This window comes from Chiroxiphia lanceolata, chromosome 18 (genome assembly GCF_009829145.1).
Source record: "Chiroxiphia lanceolata isolate bChiLan1 chromosome 18, bChiLan1.pri, whole genome shotgun sequence".
Lineage (NCBI taxonomy): Eukaryota > Metazoa > Chordata > Aves > Passeriformes > Pipridae > Chiroxiphia > Chiroxiphia lanceolata.
In genome coordinates this window covers 6,324,653-6,341,491 of record NC_045654.1, presented here as the reverse complement: position 1 = coordinate 6,341,491, position 16,839 = coordinate 6,324,653, and the positions used below count along the sequence as shown (strand labels likewise).

Sequence of the window (16,839 nt, the reverse complement as noted above, 5' to 3'; positions counted from 1 at the left end):
TGTGTAGCAATGGTTGCTTGTTAACATGTAAAACTGAAATCTCTTTTTAATATCCAGGCATATTTTAAGAATGTTATTCTTAGGAGCTTATCTTGGAGCACTGGGAAAGAAAATTTTGGAATATACTGACACAAATCATGACATTTTAGACAAGGTAAAAAATGTAATATATTAAAAATATTAAACACTGGAAGGAAGCTTCAGGTGAGTAGCTTGTGAATTATCTGATTGAAAAAAAAATAATCAAGCAAAGCCCAGGTTGTGGTTTCACAGCAATTCTAAGTACATGCACCTGCCAGAGATAGAATTCTAGCCTGGAGTTCCCACATACCAAATAGCCACCTTTTCCTTGTATCCTCTCATACTGTCTCTTGTTTCTTCCAAGCAGTTCTGTGTATGATGCACTATCACATTAAATCAATTCATTTTACAAGCTTAATTGCAAATGGTGGACACCTACATACCTTGTAAAATTTTTCCAATTCATATCCATATTTCTATGGATACAAAGAACTGGCAGTACTTTTGTGTGATTCTCTGTCATGCAAAATTATTTGTAAATAATATAATCCAGTAACTTTGAGATAAGATGAAAAGGATAGCAGTGGAGGAACAATTCAGTGAGCTAGTCATTAACTCTAAAAACCCATTTAAAATATAGCTTAGTCTGTAAACAAAAATAAGATGATTTGCCTTATCCTGGTTTCTGTTTGAAAATCACCACCCACTGCTGTATAACTGCCAGTCTCTGTGACACAAAGGCCTAAAAAAATTGCCTGGTGCTCTTACTTCGGCAGGATGGAATCTCACAGTATTTCCAATATATTCCATCCTCATGCTCTGCAATGTAGCACCACGGGCTGACATCTCCATCAGGATTTCTGAAATACAAAAATTGAGTGAGTGAATGAGTGAGTGAAAGTCATCAATTTTTATTTTCAAAAACCACATATAAGTCAATCTTCTTAAGCTTCAATGACAACACTGTTTTTGCCCTAATACCTCCTGTTGGGCTTATATACCAAAAAAAGCAAAAGTGGTCAGGAAGTTTAGACAGCTTTGCTTATTTCAGTACACATCACGCATAAGAAGCCCAAAATGTCTAAAATGTAATATCTTTTTACTTTAAGTTTAAAAGGTGCAGAGTTATTTCTCATAAGTACTGATAGAAAGATTTTCAGTCCCACATCCTGTGTACAGGTTCCATAGGCTCCTAAACTTGATTTTTTTCTTTAGTACAAAATAGTTCAGACTCCAACTTTCTGTATGTCTGGTGATAAAAACATTTAGCTGATAAAGTCTTCTTTAGGGAAAGACTGAGTTATTTTCTTTCCCTTCAGTAGAAGTGAGTAAACCTGTTTCAGTGACCTCTCAGTATGGATGGGTAATTCCTTATGTGTCCATGATGATGATTATCATTATCATTACCATTATAATTATTTGCTGTTGTGTAGCTCACTTACAAATGCATACCTAATTAGTCATTATATTATTTAAAGTCTTTTCTATGTACACTTTGAAAAGCTATTCACATTGAAAAGATCTGTTAAAGAGAATAAATTGTTGTTTTGCACAGTCAGGTTGAAATGTGACCCTTTCTTTTAAGTATGACCAGTTATAATCTCTTTATCATGAATTTTGGCTTGAATTCTATTAATTACACCCCTCTACTGAAGTGTCAGTTCAGCTGCATGTTGTCATTTACGAGTATTAACAACTCTTTTGTGGGAGATCCCATTTTAGAATGCTGGGGATATTTTTTGGTCAAGTAACAGACTGCTGAAGACAACTGGTGAGTTGAGTTCAATTTGGATGACTAAAATGTTGCTAGTGAGGCTTTCAAAAAGATTAGTAAAGGTGGTGGACAAGGGAAGCCTAAGAGTGGTATGCTAGGAATTTAAGTGCAATGGCAGAGCTTCCAGTAGCTGAAGAAAGTAGAAGACTAAAAGCAAGAAAAAGCTTGTACTCAAATTAACACATTTTCCCTTGTTTTCACAGTTACAGGAATTTTTGCATTTACATCTTCATGACAGAAACCATATGTCTGGAATTGAATCGTGATAATGACACTCTGCATATAAATGCCTTAAAATGTGAGGAAATTGTAGAGAGACATGATTAATGTCTTTGGAAATCTTTGTCTTGAACCTCAAAAGTGCATACAGTTAGAAAACAAGTGTCTGTCTTTCAGCCTTCATAATTTTGTTATGGTTGAAATGAGGTTTAGTGGAACATGATGAGGCATTTCCATCTTAAGGGTGTTTTGCAGTAAACAAAGTATTCCAAGTAAGGACCTCCCATGGAGAGGTAACATGCTTCTGATTAATGCTTTAAGTGTAAAACTAGATTATTCAAACATTGTCCCTAAAATCAAATCTCAAAGCAATATATTATGCCTTAAAAAAGCCTTCTGAGATATGTGCTGCCTCAGAGAAGGGAAGATCAACTCATCCATTGTTACCAAGTAAATGAATGTCAGAGAAAGAGCTGAAACAGCTGTATCACAGGCCTCAACATTTGCATGCTGAAGATATGCTCTGGCCTTCTTAGTGACTTTCCAAGCTTTCTTTCAAGACAATTCGAAGTTAAAAGTCATCCATTAGTTAGGATTGTTATTCCAGAATATTCCCAGGCCAAGTGATACATCTTAAGGAAGGAAATAGCTAACCTTCCAGTCAAACTCCATCCCAAAGAGGATAATCTAACACCTAGCAGACTGAGGTCACAAAGCTGTATTTGGTAATTAAGTCATTTCTCAGGTTTATATATCAGATTATAGGCTTCTTGCTCCTTTTGGTAACACTTACCAAATTCTCATTTGCTAAGTAAAGCAGGACTCTAGCAAGAGTTTCTTGAATATCTGAGAAAACATTCAGATTGTTACGCACGTTTTTGCATAGCTCATACAACCTGTTTCTCTTTGTACTAACTGAAGCATTAGCCCAAGTTGGCTGCCAAAAGTGAGATCCTGTCTGTCTAGAATATTGCCACACAGCAACAATCAAAATTACCTTCTTCATTCTGCTATTTGTATCACAGGCAACTCAGTGGCCACTAGACTTTTCACAGCTCCATATTAGTGTCCTTGCTGAGACACACAGCTCTCTACCTGTCATGAAAATCCTCACACATTTGGTGCTGCTGGGCTGAGGGAGCCTGTGAAGTTGGTATGAAATGTTTTTAATGGGAAGACAGCCCTTCCAGTGCTCACATGCCAATCTGGTACTAGACAGTTTGATATCTATCTGGTTTCCAGTAAAGACAATGCCCAACTTCTACAGAACTTCTCTTGTAGGTAGTGTATTTTGCTTTGCTCCCTGATTCAAAAAAGAGTCAGTTCTGAAGCTGGCAATAATGCTTTCTCATTTATGGCTGAAAACAGAGTACACTGGTGCAACACACTGAAGTGTTATTTTGAAGCAGTGCTGCAGCCATTGGAAAAGATCCCAAGTATGTCTTTTTCTTCCCTGTCCTACACCAATATTTTTCAATGAGAAACAGCCTCCTGAATCATCAAATACTCTGGAAATGTCACTGACTCCTTTCATCAGTGTGCTCTTCTGTCCACTGCATGTCACAAGATCTCTTTTCTATGATTTCTTTCTAACTCTCCATTAACTGTCTGGCTCTGGCTCTGGCCATATTTTCTTGAATCCAGTTTCTGATTAAATAAGGAAAAGTTCTTGGATCAAGATCCAGGACCTTACATTCATGATACAGCAATTCTGCTAAACTCCTGCATGTTAATTTTGTCCCATTTATGTAGCTTTATATTACTTACAGAGAAATGATTTCAACATGAATGTAGGAAGTGCATAGTCTCTACCCTAAAAAGCCTATAACCTGCTAAGTAAAAGCATCTTTCAGGAGAACAGAGGTGTGGTTTGAACCTTCTCACAAAGGAGACATTACAGGTTTTCTTGCTATGCCTCAGATAACTCAGTTCTTAAGCTCCTGGTTTAAACATCTCTGTCCCCAGTTCCCAGTGAGAAAGAGACACCACTCAACTTTATATGCATCCTACATGAGCTGATTATTATTGCTGTTTAAGGACTGTATCTATCAGGTTGTTCTCTACCTATCCCCACAGCAAGTATAGATTCACACAGAAACTCAGCTGAGGCAGAAGGGCAGGTAAATGTTACAGGCTGAAAAGGGCCTGCAGAGCCGAAACCTCTCGGAACTTCAGTTCGGATTTGGCTCCTAAATTCTGAAGTTCTTATTTAAGTTTTGTTCTAACTTCTATCCATAGTTATGGAGTTCTTCTCTAGAAGGCAAGGAAAGAGAAGTGGATCTACCATGGTTTAAGCTGGTATTGTAACCCCTGACAGTTGAGCTTCTGAATTCAAATAACAATTCCAACTCACTGAACAGCTTATGCTCACTTTGAATTTTTAGTGACTACATAACTTTCATAAGCACAAAACTTAGAAACAGAGTGTATAACAGAACCAGGCTTGTGTGTGAGGATAAAAACCATAATGTCCCAGAGACTCCTCCAGACATTCACTGTGCTGCTGTACTTCTCATTTGGATCAATTTTTTTATTATCTTCACCTTTTCATTTAAGTAATCTATAGTCTTTCTCTGTTGTAGATTGGACACATGATAAGGACTGTGCTGAAAAAGTGTGCAAGTTGGGTTGAAAAAGTAATTCTACTAATGGTGCTTGTAGATCCAGGGTACTGATTACAGAATAAACCAAAGCCTGATAGATATCCATGGTTATGACATTCTTCACTGCATGACAGGAAGTTTATTAATTTTGTGTCAACCACTCAAAGTAACACTGGGTATACAGGCAAAGTTAGTAGCAATGTGATATTTCTTACCTGCAGTAGTTATGCTCTCCAAGCCCTCCCTCCCCATTGGGATATTTCACAGTATTATAAGGATGCTCAAAGGTCTCATTCCAAAACAGACAAGGTTTCCCTGCATATTGGGAAGTCTGGTTCTGAGTGCCACGATAGTCAGCCCCATTTGCTGTGTAACATTCTGGGAAGAAAGAGAAATGGAAAAAGAGAAAGAATGTATACAGGTTTAGTGTTTGGTTGTTCTTCCCTCACTCTCCACCCCATCTCCAACAGAACATGTTTGCTTTTACTAATATGTTTCCTGCATTGTTTAGGCAACTAAACATGCTGGCTGGCATTTTAACTTTCTCTCAGAGTCAAGCCTCTTTTGGAGAGATTATGATGTCATTACTTTAATAAACAATGTATAAGACCGGTGGTTTACACAATGAACATGCATTTTCTCAATAAGCAGACTACATTTTTCACTGTTTTCCCTCTGTTTTACTCATTAGAATGACTCTGTAACTTCTTAATTTTCCAAAAATGAAATTATATGACATTATCAATCTGCCACTTATTAGCATATTACCCAAAATCTCATGTCACTTCAGCTGAAGTTTTAAATATCTGTACTTTATAAAGTGAAAGACTTTGTAGGCATGGACCTTACCAACATTTATATTCTGATTTAGAAAAATTCTTGGGCATTATTTTCCTCTGGCTTGAATTGCCTTAGAAAGGCACCTCCTTTGGTAGAGTATAATCATGATACTGTGATTTGCCACTAGAGCATTTATGCTTCCAGATTAAAAATTATGGGTCAGTATTCTTCTGCCTTGCTCATATTTTCTCCCACTTATGTTTGTTTTCCTGGCTTCCTAGTACTCAGCAAGTTAGAAACCAAAGCAGAGAATGATTTCTTTAGTCACTAAATACACTACCCATTTCTCAGCTGAACTACAAATCTCATGCTGCCTGGCTTTGCTGTGTCTTGCTAATCACAGAATCACAGAACAGTTTGGGTTGAAAGGGACCTTAAAGGTCATCTAGTTCCAACTTGCCCTGCCATGGACACCTTCCACTAGACATCTTCTGATCAAATAAATATTCATATGCATGAACAATTTTACCTTTTGCCAAAGGTAAAAGTCATAATTTTTGATTACATTATGCACTGTGAGGGTGATGAGCACGGGAACAAGTTGCCCAGAGAGGCTGTAGAATCTCCATCCTTGGAAATACTCAAAAGCCACCTGTACATGGTCCTGGGCAACCTGCTTTAGGTGACTGTGCTTGAGCAGAGCAGCTGGATGAGATGACCTCCAGAGGTCACTTCCAACCTCAACCATTCTGTGACTCTGTGATCATCTTCCAGAAATAATTGTTATAATTAATGTACCATAAGTAAGTCCATCTTGTCTATAACTAATACTTGCTAACATTTGTCATCCTTGCATTCAGAATAGGATTAAAATATAACAGTCCATGACAGAATTAAAACTGCTGTGTTACACTGCTGTAAACATTTCTTTGTACAGAATAGCTTTAGTGGGGAAAGTCATGAATACTTCCTACCAACTGCAGGCTGTGAAACCTCCTGTTTGATCTGATAGTATTCTCTGTAGAAACCATATTACAGCTGCAGAGACGTTCTACTGCCCTGAGGGAACGGGAGAATGCTCTGAAGTGAAGTATGTGCTGATCTCAGATGTCCCTCATGAGACAGAACTTAAAAAACAAGGCTACAAAGACCTGTGTGGCTGCAGTTGGAAGAGGGAAAAAACCAACCCACAGCTTAATACTGATATTAACAGTTCACCTTTTTTTTTTATTTAGAAATACTGTGGGAGATGGAAAAATGTATTATTAAAACCATGCCTTTGAAATTAGTTTAGTCTGGGCCCACAGATATCAGAACGGTGCAATTATAATAATTATTTCACAGTTTTATTACACAGCAGATGAAAGACGATGTTTTTGTGCCTTCACTGTGCATTTTCATGCCTAGGCAAGTTAGGATTTCAATTAAATGAAATTTTGTTGCTGAAGGCACACAGAAGAGGTGTCTGCACAGCCATTAATGCATCTGCTATCATCTTTGGACAGAAAGCTATATAATTTAACAAAAACAAGCTTCAGGTCAATACTCCTCCTTACTGTAATTTACCTGACTGCCTCAGTCATGCAGGTGGGCTGCATACATTTACTTGAAAATGCAAATCTGAGTTTCCAGTATTCAAGCCACCACAGGTATTTGTGTAAACATATGAAAAAACCCACTGTAAAGTCACCAGTGTTGCAACTTTCTTCAATACCTCTCTTGCTTGGCAGTTAATATAAAAGCTTTTGTATGTTATAGCTGAAAAACATAAGCTGACGAATTTAGCAGAAAAGAGAGGAAAACATAATCAAACTAGATCAACAAAATAACGTACAGAATAAAGAAGCAGTTGAGAGAAGTGATAAACACATCCAGAAAAGATGTCTACGTCAGCTTTGTACTATTACTTTTTTTTTTTGCTTCTCACTTCTAAATGAGAAGCAATATATACTAACATCTACTCAGAAATGCAAGGAATGTTACAATACCTGAATGAGATCTGGCTCACAAACTAAACTGAAGTTAACATCAGTCCATTTTAGGATCTGCTAGGACTGGCCCATGCTTTAACTCACAGTAGCGACTGACTTACATTTTCATGTCAGCTTTTTTTAACTGTTTTTCTTCAAACTTCATTGCACCAGGAACAAAAGGAAGAGTCAGATCTCTCTTCATTCCTCTTAGCTGTAGCTTTTTGTTCCCAGGACAACAGGTAGCTGTATCAATGCCTCCTGTGTTCTTTCATAATATCAAGAGATTTGGGAAAAATGTGCCAGCTGAGTTGTAGTAAAGCTCCCCTGGCTCAGTTACCATCTAGATCTGGAAAGGGGAGGCAGTGACATACCATGCAAAATCACTGATTATCCCCAAAACACTGAAATGAAAACTTTCAGTTGTGGAATTTAGGAGCTGTTACCAAATGAAGTATATCAACTTTTGTGTAACAGAGAATTTGCTAGGAAATGTTAATTTTGTTAAGGATTAATAATAATTTTGCCAGAGCACTAGAGTTCAATCTTTTCAAATAAATACTGGCATTTAAAAAATCAGGTCAGTTGTCCTTTCTATGCTCCCTCCTGGCTTTTTGTGCACCTGATCACTGGCTGAGCATGGGAAACTAAAAAGTCCTTGACTCAGAGTAAGCACTACTTGGCAACAACTAAAACATTGTTATCAATATTATTTTTGTATTCAAGACAAAACACAGGACTGTATCAGCTACTAAGAAGGAAATTAACTCTATACCAGCTGAAACCAGGACACAATCCTACCTTCTTTTACCTTGAACAGGCAGCTTTGAGATCATCTGAGATACATTTTGTACAGTTTCCTATAAAATTCCTAGTAGCATAGTTACAGATCTCAGCATATTCAGTATCTTGGCAGTAAACAGCTGAATTATTCTATTTGTCACATGCAGTGATTTCATCTTATTTTGCTGCATGACAGCCAAGACACTACCTTAGCAATCTCACCATGAAATTAATATTCCCAGTGTGTTGAAGGTGCAAAGTAAATCTTTCATCTTCAGACAGACCACTGTCCCCTCTATTTCAAATCCATGGGCACCACTTTAAAAAGTGCTAAGAAATTCTAGAGAACAGGAGGTTAGAACCTCCACCCTACTTTTCATCTTGCACCACTGGTACAATAGTTCTGTTAAAAGATGAGCTTAAAAAAGGTCAGCCAGATTTGTCTGCACAAAACTAAGTCAGAAGAGGTCATCTGAATTAAACAGTCAGAAAAGACTGGACTGAGCACTATTGGTAAAACTCCTGGGCTTCCTCAAATGACCTGGTTTCTCTTTGGTAGATTATGAAGAAGGGAGGGGGAAAAGAGTAAACCAACCAGCAACAACCACCTCTCTACTGTTGTGGCACCCACTGGATCCAGCTGCCTTATGTTGACTGATACGTCCACGATACTTTAGGCTATGAAGCCCTTTGCTTGGAACCCAATGTCAGAACTGTGACTCAAGTTCCATAAATTTCGGCAACCCTTATTCCTTAAAGTTTTCCAAGACTATGATAAACTATGACAGAACTTGCACTGTATCCAAGTCCTCTCCCAGTGGAAGAACAGACACTTGGTGGACACTAAAGCTCACAGCTTCCTAGAAGGCATCAATGCCACTGTTCTTGATAGATTTGCCACATGGTTTCTGTTCAAACTATCCTGTCAGCCATAAACCTATATTAAACCCCAGTGTTTCAGACAAGACACAGAGAAAGCTGTGACCACTCAAATCCTGAAGTGCCTGACCTCCTCATATTTCTAAGATCTTACTCAGCTGGATTTCAGACATAATCTGAAGTAGAGGCTTATGTCAAATCTGTGATTAGAATCAGTGCCTGGTGATGATTTCACTCTATTAACTGCCTAATGACCCTGCTGTTTCTACTATTTCGTGAGAATGTCTGTAAACAGAATTAATCAGAGATTAATCAGAGAACCTTTGCAGTGGTTCTAGTCATGAAAAACTGGAAGGTTCAAACAGGTGCTGTTCAGGATAATGAGCCTTGGTAAGAAAACATGGACAGAAGTTTGTTGTCAGGGCTGTTTTGTTTTCAACATATCAGGTGCCATTGTTGACAGAAAAGTAATTTTTTTAAACGAATGCTGAGACTAGGTAAGTATGTATTAAGTAGCAACTGCTAGAAAGAAAAAGCAGAAATCAAGACTAGGGATATTGTCCACTCTGAGTGAATGCTCAGTGTGGGATACAGGTTCACAATTAGTTTTATTAGAGCCAGATCAACATTTGGAAGATCAAACAGCAGCTGTCGTAGAAATTTTTTCCATCTGTGTCGGTTTCTTCTTCAATGTAAGGACCTTACAATGATCATTTGCCTTTGTTACTTTGGGACTGTATGGCTGCCTGCACTCCACATGGGCGCCACTTTAGGATCATTTGAAAAATTAAGGTAGTGCAGACTTTTCTACTGAATGAGGCACTGATGATAAATCACTGACATTTCAGAGTCTGCACTGGCTTCCAGTGATTTTCTACGATGGACTTCCAAATATTGGCTTTAATCTCTGAAGTCCTTAACGGCAAGAGGCCCAGTCACCTGGGAAATTCTCATTTTGTGCCACATTATCACAGACAGAAATAATACAAACATTTTATCTCTGCAAATGAGATGAAACGCAAAGCAAACAGCTATCTACTTCTCAAACACTCCTCCTTTTGTGGCTGACAAGTGGGAAAACTTACAAATCTTCTAAGCATTCTTCAAAGTCTGCATTCTCAAAGACATATATTTAGTGACATTACAAATTGCAGACTGAAGAGATGGAGATTCCAGGATGGTTTAAATGATTTCTTAGAGTACTTTGCAAGTTTGAGGCCTGAACGTAGCTTTTGAGACTGAACACTCAGAATGACAAACTTGTTCCTATTCCACTGGAGAGAAAAAAAAAAACACCTTAACTTGCTTTGTTTGTTTGCTTTACATTCTGGAAGCTACATGCAGTGCTGACTAGTGGCCAGACAGATTGACAATTATCAAACAGAAACTAGCCTGCCCAAGCCAGAAATTATCCTACCAGCTACTGCCCAAAAGCAAGGTTTTCTTTTAAAAATCTGCAGAGTAATGAAAGATAAACGAAAGTGGCTGCTATTTAAATCTTGGGTTTTATTAGAGGTGTGATAGCCAGAAAATTAAATGCTCTGCAAGGTTGGACCAAAAAGTAAAGGTTCATTGAATTTACATGCTGTAACTAACTGCCTGCTCCGTTCTCTCTCATTTTTCTTACAGCCTTTTGGAACAGTCAGAAAAATGCTTAAGCACAATATAAGGATATGAAACCAAATGTGCCAAGTCCAATAATGACTCGGTGTCAGCTGCTTGATGCATGTGGTTGCACAGTGTTGTAAGAGTAGTTTTAAGTCATTCCCATTCAACCTAAACTGTTCTTCTAGTTCTTGCTGGAGACTGCAATTTGAGCACTCCTCCTTAAATGAAAGCACTGTATCTAGGTGCAGATGGCAACAGTTACAGGCACTAACCAGATGCTGCAGTCTCTAATTTGATTGAAAGGGTATAATTAGACAGCAGAAACACTTCAATGAGAAAGTAACGCACAGAGGAAAGGACAGAAACCACTTAACTGATGCCAAGATACCCCGGCAGTAACAGAGGCAGGGGCCCACGGATGGAAGGGGCAGAACACCACACTACCTTCTTCAGATGAGAACATTTTTGTTTCCCTGGAGATGCAAATAGGGATTCTATTATCATAGGTTGCCACAGTTCTTCATGTGGGAACACTGATTAAAACCAGAAGAAGCTTCAGGAGATGAAAGACGCAAATATGGCTTCTGTGGTCATTATTAAAAATATTTTTAGCATTGCAATGGTTTTCTTTGAAGATGCAGTTTTATCGATTGAACCAAAGTTCATTTGCATACTATCATGTGATTGGGCAGGGGAAAAAATATTCTATATTATGTTATGATGCAAAATAAATGCTTTTGGGAAGTATAAGGCAGGTTTAGACCTACCCAAGTGAAAAAATAGTGTAGCATTTTTACATTTCAATACTTTTCTATTCCAATTTATACTAATATAACATAAGCCCTCATTGAAACTATCAGAGTTGTGTACCTATACTGTAACATTAAAAAAACCCCAAAACACAACAGTTGGTATAATCTAAAGAAAAAAACCTCGAGAAAGAATTGTCTTTGTTTAAAATTGTTATTTTCAAAATTGCTAGAAAACAATTTGGACAACTCCCCATTTGGTAAATCAGACAGTTAAATTCCAATGTGATGCTATAAGGGCACTTGGTTAGCTGATAATTTCTCCTTTACAATGTAGGGGCACTCCACATGTATTTTAAAAATCGTATCTTGCTCATTCTACATATTCACACGCAGACATATAATTGTTGAAAGTCCTCAAATGCAATAATTTTTGCTGGTCAGAATGAGAGACTTATTTAGTGTTGGTCCAAGACAGAGAGTAGCCACAGTGAATATTTGAATTATGCCACCTGACATTTGACCAAACCTTGACTTAAGTCTGTCTTGTAAGAATGTGCATTCCTGGAAATGTATAGACATGTGAAGCTCCATACTTGTGTTCCCTGGCAGTGTGTGAGCTGTTATATACATGAATTTGCTATCCTTGTGAAACTTTGATTACTAATCTTCAACCTAATCACTTTTTCATCACTTTTCCTTTTCCTTTTTTTTTTTTTAAATAATATTAAACACTACCTGACTGGCCAGACCCTTTCTGGAATATGTTGGAAGCAGGCAGGTTCAGATATGCGCACGAGAGGCAGTTACCATTATTTCTAAATGCTTCAAAGTATGCATTTTGTACACCTTTTCTTTCTATTTGCACAACACAAACATGCTCTATTAGCTAGAGCTTTGCAGCTGCTGGCTGGTCCTCAGGCACAAGATGCAAACACACTTGCTTGTCTTGTAATTCTTTATCACTGGAAGTAAGAATGCATGATGTGGCCCCATAAGAATTTCTGTTCCTTAATACACCCGTTTGTTTTCTTTCTTTGTGAAGATTTAAAACTGTTGTTCCGTTGTTAAGTGTGGCAGATTGAATCCCCTTGGTAATTTTATCAGGTTGGGCCACAGCCACTGTGTGGATGGAGAGAGTGGTCAGTTGTACAACCTTTATGGTGTGATATGACAAAGAATGAAAATTTTGCAGCTGGCAGCATGTAATCCCTGCCTCCCTCCCACTTCTTTGGCTCCATCCTGCTTAAATCCATTCACATAGCTCTGGATTTTGAGTTATGCTCTATGCATGTACAAGCATGATATGCTGAAGTGTCTGACTATTTCATCTTCTATCTGCCTGGTTAGAAACAAGAAGAAACAAAAGAATTGCTTTTTTGAGTATTTCCATGACACTTGCTCATGGCATATCAACTAGAACTGCTTCTCTGAATCAGCAAGGCAGAGGCAGAATAAGGTGACAAGAGACAAGGTTTGTCAGAGAAGGCTGAAAGAACAGCTCAAAGGAAAGACTCAGCTGGGAAGAAAACCAAAGACATGGTAACCCAGTGTTGCTAAATGGACAGAAAACAGAGAAAAGAAAAAGAGATTGATAATACATTTCTGATGGGAAAATTAAATGCATGCTATAAATACAGAAACTAGAAATTATAACTTATTGCACTGACGATATAACATTTGTTCACCAAAACTAACAACTGCCAAAGGCATTTCCATCTCTTTGTCCTTGTAACAGAAAACTCACCAAATTCAGTCCTTTAATGTCAGGCAATCTATTCACTCACCTCTCATTTCTGATTCACTCAAAAGATGTGGTATGGCTGAAGTTTGAATGAACAAATGTCAGTGTCTGAATGCAGAAATGTCAGGTGTTTGAATTAAGAGAAACTCAGACATCACACAGCAAAGCAAAAACATTCTGTGAAAAGTAGCACAGTACTATGTGCAGAAACAATTGTTAATTGACTCTTAATTTCTGACAGTTGGAGTCATTTTACATAAAGCAATTCCAAAAGTTTCTTTCCTCTAAGCAAATGATCGTGGCACAGTCAGTATTTCGACTGCACTTTACAATAAGCTTATTAAAACATGCATTCTAAAAAAAAGGAATAGGTATTAAAAACATACCATATGACAAACTGCCTTACAAAAGCAATAGTAATTTCAGAATTCTGCTAGCTTCAAGTGCAACCTGACACAGCTGATCCCATTTCAGTTCTGTGGGATTAAGGGTCAAGAAGAAGATCCTGATGTAGTTTGCACAGATTAAGAACTCTGCAGATTTTGTACGTGCCATACAAATTACAGGTTATTGCTGAAATGCAGATTTGCATTGTTTCCAGGTTCTTTAGCAGAAGACATATAGATGGCAGTGCTTTCTAGATCCATTCTCCTTTGCTACACCTTCATTCAGAGGTATTATATATTCTTCCCTCCTCCCCCTGCCCCAGCTGCTTGTGCTCAGGTATCTCTGTCCCCCTTCGTGACCAAACATTCACACTGGGATATATCCTCCACTTGCTGTCATGCAGCCTGCTGTGAGGGACATGGTCACACATGGAGTGTTCTGTCCACAGTTCTGCACAGAAACCTTACAAGCAAACATTCTTCAACTTAAGCAATGGAAGGGAGTATGTACTGTGTGCATCAAACATATCCTAATGGTACTGGGAACAGACTGTTCAACAGGGTCTAGATATGTCCCAGTCTAGGCAGCTCCATAAACGGTTATCTAAAAGTAATTTCATGTTTTACTCACTTCAGGTAACTTCTGAGTTTACCAGAAGGTAAACTCAGAAGAGTTCTCTTCCTGGTAGAAGGCTTTTTATTCCCAAAAAAAGTCTATGTAAGTATTTTCCAAATCTGATAAAGTGCACCTACAAAAACTAGATGAGCAAGTATGTGTTCATGGCAAGAAGAACTGGAGCGAGTTCTACATAATAAGAAGGATCAGCAATTAGAATACACAAAATGTATCCAGAGTGGACACGCATCTGATAGCTGTGACACTGTGATCATCTGCCACTTCAGATCTTGCAAAGAATGGCCACTATTTACCAGAGGAGAACCGTGGTACCTGAAGTCACCAGAACTAATGAAATGAGGACAAAAGCGCGTAGAGAAATTTTAAGTGAAAAATCACACTAACGGGTAGTGATGTTTCAGGCTTCCCAGACTCCCTGGCTGAACGAGAACCTAAATGGCCAGAGAAGTCCATGCTTGCCGGGGAGCTGGGACAGCACACCGCAGGCAGGCGAGACGGCCACCCTCCAAGCTCTGGCTCTGCAGCCCCGATCATGCCCTGCTGCCACCGGCTTTTTCAGTTCCCACTGACACACACTGAGTCACACTCTCCTCTCCCTGCAAATGCCTCTCCATTCCACAGATCTACTTATCAGACCACTTTCACAGAGAGATGTGCTGCTCCTCTTTCTCTCACCTCATGCTTCCATACAGTTTCCGAGCTCCCAGCTCAGCAAGCACAGAGAGCGCCTCAAACACCCGCAAACTCCACACAAAAACACTCCCTGCGTAGTTTGCACGAGCCGCCTCGAGCCCGGGACCCACCAGGCGGGCAGGAAAGGACGTCGTCGCGACCTCGAAGAGGCGCTGCCGAGCGGCAGAGCCCTTCCGCGGGAGGCTGCCCGCCAGCCGCGAGCGTGCGGAGCTCGGGGCGAGGCTGCCCCGCTCCCCCTCCGCCCGGCCCTGCGAGGGGACCGGGGGCACCCCCAGCGCGCCCCCCTCCCGGCTCCCCGCGAAGCGTCACTCACCGGACTGCAGGGGTTCGCGGCAGCAGCTCAGCGCCAGCCCCGACAAGGCCAGGACGGCGGCGAGGGCGGGAGGCTCCATGGGCAGCGGCCACCGGGCCGCACGGCGCCCGCAGGACGCAGCCCCAGCGCTCCGGGGGTGGCAGGCGGCCGGGAAGAGCGCAAAGTGCGGGAAGCGGAGGCCCTACAGCATGTGTCCTGTAAGTGCGCCCCGGCGAGGTGCCGAGTGGCAGATGAGGGATCCTATTACCAGCCATGTGACAGGAAAGGATAGAGACCGACATCCCAACCTGCTGCAGCGCGGGACCGCAGAACTGCCGCTCCCACTCCTGACACCGACAGGTCCGGGCTGTCGGCGGTCGCCCCGGGGCAGCCAAGGGGCTCCGCGGGGTCCCCCCCGCAGGCCGGGCTGCCCCGCCGTTAGCGAGGCAGGGCCCCGGCGACCCCCCGCCACACACGCACAGTCCTCCAGCCCAGCAGCGACCCACGCCTCGCTCTCGTCACTCCCCTCTGCCCTGTCGCACCCCGTGTCCCGCTGCGGCCGCCGAGGAGCCCGGGCAGCCGCGGCCTAGCGCCCTCAGCCTCCGCCCCGGCCCCGCGCCCGCCCTCCGGCCGGCGGGGGTCCCTCAGGGGCTGCCGGAGCAGAGCGCTCCGCCGCTGCCCCGCTCGCATCTCCCGGAGCCGCGGGGCACGGACGGACACGACACAGGAAGAGGACGCTGCAAACTTGGTGCTATTCCCTTGCGGCTCCCGCCCGCTCACAGCTGCCTTTCTCAGGGACGCGGGCACGGGCGGCTCCGCTCAGGTGCCCGCGCCCGCTGCTGTCCAGGGCGTCGCTCTAAACCTGAACAGGCACCTCCGGCCCGACAGAAGTGACCGGGCGGCGGAGCCGTGCCCGCAGCGCGCTGGGCGGACGCGGCCCGGCTGCAAACCCCCCTCGGCTCCGGGGGGGCAGAGCTGCCGCCCGGGCGGGCACGGGGAGAGGCCGCTCACGGACTGGCACACGGGCACAGAGACGCGAGACATCTGCGGGCCGACAGGGGCACACGGGGGCACAAGGACATAACGCGTGAACACATCCAAACCTTCGGACACGCGAACCCCAAGGAGACACCCACATCTACAGTGGAACATCCAGAGCGACAAACACAAACCCAGAAGCTAAGAGACCCCTGAACCGAAAGAAGAGGAGCAGCGTTGCAGAAAGATAGGGTTTGGGTTAGCAGAGTTTTGTCTCATCTACGTGCAGACAACAAAGGACAAAATGTCAAGGTGGTAATGTCAAGCTATTGTCTAAACATATCCAAAGTCTTATTACCTGACCTGTGAGACATTTTAGGAATGGCAGTACAGCTTTGCTAAAAAGCAACCAACAGAAAAGAAACCACACTAACAGCAAAGTTGCTTTGTCAGGAAGGAAGGCAAACATTGTTATCCTTGTAGCACCTGTACATCATTGCTGTGTAATGAAGTGGCACCTTCAATTATCTATAAAGGGAGAGAGCAATTTTCTACTCTGAGAGAGGAAGCAACAAAATACAGTTTGTAGGCCTTAACTGTTGTATCAATACATAGTATGGATATATTTCACTTTTTAGCATGCAGAAACCTCCCATCACATAAAGCTGTAAGGTTGATTTTGAGAAGAAAAACATGCTTACATTTCTTTTGGCCTTTGTGACA

General features: G+C 41.4%; 2 protein-coding genes across 3 annotated transcripts in view; both read right to left on the bottom strand.

The window, feature by feature from the left end:
• Positions 1–15,711, bottom strand: part of KREMEN1 (kringle containing transmembrane protein 1) — a 34,425-nt gene extending 18,714 nt beyond the window's left edge. For both annotated transcript variants that reach the window (XM_032706247.1, XM_032706248.1), the window contains exons 1-3: positions 15,160–15,711; positions 4,833–4,995; positions 790–881 (exon numbers count right to left, since the gene is read on the bottom strand). In XM_032706247.1, the coding sequence (XP_032562138.1) occupies positions 790–881; positions 4,833–4,995; positions 15,160–15,238 (334 nt within the window). In that variant the 5' untranslated portion in view covers positions 15,239–15,711. The remainder of the gene's footprint in view (positions 1–789; positions 882–4,832; positions 4,996–15,159) is intronic.
• The window catches only part of SUSD2 (sushi domain containing 2), a 33,927-nt gene continuing 21,986 nt past the window's right edge, over positions 4,899–16,839 (bottom strand). Inside the window, exon 15 of the mRNA XM_032706238.1 lies at positions 4,899–4,995. Within this exon, the coding sequence (XP_032562129.1) occupies positions 4,971–4,995 (25 nt within the window). The 3' untranslated portion in view covers positions 4,899–4,970. The remainder of the gene's footprint in view (positions 4,996–16,839) is intronic.